This window comes from Uranotaenia lowii, chromosome 1 (genome assembly GCF_029784155.1).
Source record: "Uranotaenia lowii strain MFRU-FL chromosome 1, ASM2978415v1, whole genome shotgun sequence".
Taxonomy (NCBI): Eukaryota; Metazoa; Arthropoda; class Insecta; order Diptera; family Culicidae; genus Uranotaenia; species Uranotaenia lowii.
The window spans coordinates 66,071,267-66,074,423 of NC_073691.1; the positions used below are offsets into that span (position 1 = coordinate 66,071,267).

Genomic DNA, 3,157 nt, shown 5'->3' on the forward strand with positions numbered 1-3,157 from the left:
TAAATGCGTTGCCGAACAGGCCACATCTTTTATTTCGCCCGACAGCCACTTCGAAAAACCGCAGCCAATCACCGCAGATCGCCGCAGCGGGTTTCCGTCACCTACAACCCGCCGGGTGCCCCGACAGTGCCGGTCGAATTCGCTGGAGTTCGGAAGAAGCACGCAGAAAAACAACAGCAGGGCCCACATCAACCAACATCGTTCGCTGCTGTGTTCAATCGCCCACTCAGCACTTCAGTTCGTCGAGTGCAAAACGAAAACACCACCAGCAACAACATAGGCTCCCGTCGGAGGTTGAGCCAGGCGACCGAGCTGGAAAACACAGGTTTGGTCAAACATAAACAACACTAGGTGAGTCGTTCTCAATCCTGCCTATTTCGCACTTTCACTTCACAGCGCCGTCCATGGCGGCCACGGCAGAAAAGCTGCATTAGAGTGGCTAACAAAAACACTTTTCCCGTAAAACGAAACCGAAAAACACTACCGAAACTTTCGAACGTTTTTAAACCGCACCGAATCGAAAACAGCACTGAAACGTACGTAAACATAAATGTTTCGGTCATAGATGACGACCGAAACATAAACAAATTTTAGCTGTTCGGTACAGTAAGCGCTGAATTTTCGGAATCGTCAATTGGCCCAACGCACTGCACGGAGGTAGTAGAATGTAGATAGAAATCGCACGCACTAGAAGAGAGAGTAGTCAGGAAAATTGTATATATATTGTAAGATCAAATGAATGAAATACTTATTGAAACTGTAATTACTTACCTAAAATGTTTATCACTTACCTGAATAATGAATAGTACCTAAAATGCATTAAATTGAATTATTTGTACCCAACCATGCATTGTTGAATACAGTATCCAATTGGAGTTAATATAGTCAAATGATTATAAATCTCGCCAAAGAGTTTTGAATTCTATTATTTCTATATTCCATCACAGCGCGTTCCGTGTTCGAGATTGAAATTTGAATGTTTCTAGATTTTTGCCCTTCCACGACCGTTTGCTTGTTGGTGATGGGAGTTTGGTAGTCCAATGATGAGATTGTCAGGCATGGGTGGTATCGTACCGAATGATGTTAGGATTATTCTCTAGGTACTAAGAATTTTTGAAAGTGTGTCCGAGATTTTCTCGAGTTTTATTGGCTTGCTGATACGGAAGTCAACCTTTTTCCGATCCTTCAGCATATCGTATAATATTTACTGGACTCGCCCTGAAGTGAGTCTCAGCCGGGCAATTCAATCGTGGTGTGCTGTCCCTTATAGGGTGGCGCTTAAGCAGCATGCTTGCTTCGGGTCGTTCAAGGTTGACTACAAATTGGTGGTGCATCGGCCTTTTAAGAAACCACAGTTTGCATGGAATGTGCACTGTGACATAGAATTATAAAATCATGTTCGATACCATTTTCGTTTATGTGTGAATCATTATTGTAGAAGAATAACAATTTAATATACTATGAAATCAAAGCTAAAGAGAGTTGGTAACGTTTAATACAAGCAAGTACCTTGAATGAAATCTTTACGGCAATAAGACAATGATAATGTTTTCAAGTCATTTTTTATCATCTGGCAATTGATCTAAATTGCAAACAAATACTGTGTGTCAAAAGAGTCGGCAATATTGGCGCCCAACGAAAAAATCCGCGTTTTTTGAAATTTCGATTTAGTCTGGCGAGGTCTGTCACAGTGAAAAATTTATTTTGTGTTTACGTGATCGATAAATTGAAAAATGGACATTAACCATTTAGAGGATGAAGAGCTAATCTTCGAATTAAGCTTGCGAGGAGTCAAGCAGAGTCCAACTATGGATCGTAAACTGAAACTTAAAACGTTGAAGGAGTTATTGGACAAGGAAGCAAAGGATAAGAACATCCCTTCAAACTCAACAAACGTGGCGAGTGATGTTGACAATATTTATCAGTGCCAAGCCAGGATTTCACCAATCATCCACCTGGTTGAAGCTGCAATACGACAAAATTCAGTGCCAGTTCTGAAGAGATACCAGTCTAGATTGCTGCATTATCGTTTTAGACTATCACTCATCCAGGACCCTCTTATCACTTCCAATGCTAACAAAACCATCTCCAAACTTGAGGCAGCGTTGTCGAAAATCGAAGAGTGCCTTCGAAGTTCTGCAACAGCTACCGAAGGGACGACAGGCAATCATGATATACTACCTACTGACAAAGAAACATAGGACAGGCTGAAGAACTCCTATCTGCAATCCAGTATCAAGGAAGTCCTTCAACAACACGTACTCATCGGTCAACAACACAACGACGAGAGGGAACAACAGCAGCGACAGGAACAGCAACAAGTAAAGGAAAGGTATTAACAAGAACAGCTACGTACAGAGCTGAATATTCAGGAACAACTCTATCAGCTTCAGCAACAGCGGGAGCAATTGAAGTGGGAGCAACAACAGTTCGAACAACAAAAGCAAGAGCAGCAGCGAAATTTCGAATCGCAGCCACAGCAACAAAGGACCTCACCTTATTCGCTAGGACATCTGGCACCTCCGGACCAAACAAGGCAAGTTCAGTATCAAGACATTATCCGACAACAACAAATTCAAGTTCAGCAATTTGCTCAGATTCAAGAATAATACGAGCACCTTCAAAGGACTTTGAACGAGGAAAGGGCTAAGCGACATCACCTTGAACAACAGTTTTCTCAACAGCAACAACAGAATTACTTTTCAGAACAAGTGCGTAGAAATCATAGGGTATCGGATGTCGAACTAATAGGAAATGGATCAACCTTGCCATCGTTGAACATCGGCATGCAACAAAACAGGGGTGAAGATAACCACAGCTACCACAGGTTTTCACAGCCGCTTCATCGTTGGAAGATAGAAGAATATGGTGGGGAAAATGATATTAGGAAGTTAGGAGAGTTCCTCAACCAAGTGAATGAAGCTCCGTAAGGCAATAACCCTAACGGAAACTGTTCCTGGAGGTGACCCCAGTTAATCCCCTGTTCTTTCATATATTAAGATTTGAATTAACAGTTGAGTAGCCGCGACGATTACGGCCCCCCTCTTACTATCCCAAAGTTAGGAAAAATACTCCCGACACATAAAAACTTTATAAGTAAAATGCCTTAATAAATCCATTTGTAAATTAAGAACAATAAAGCCGCCATCTTGGATTT

At 41.8% G+C, this 3,157-nt stretch overlaps 1 protein-coding gene across 1 annotated transcript; it reads left to right on the plus strand.

Moving 5' to 3' along the window:
* Positions 1–1,733: 1,733 nt before the first annotated feature.
* LOC129760801 (putative uncharacterized protein DDB_G0274435) lies at positions 1,734–2,609 on the plus strand. Its single transcript, XM_055758471.1, has 3 exons — positions 1,734–2,122; positions 2,234–2,321; positions 2,388–2,609. Exons 1-3 carry the CDS (start codon positions 1,734–1,736, stop codon positions 2,607–2,609), a joined length of 699 nt encoding a protein of 232 aa, XP_055614446.1.
* Positions 2,610–3,157: the final 548 nt, after the last annotated feature.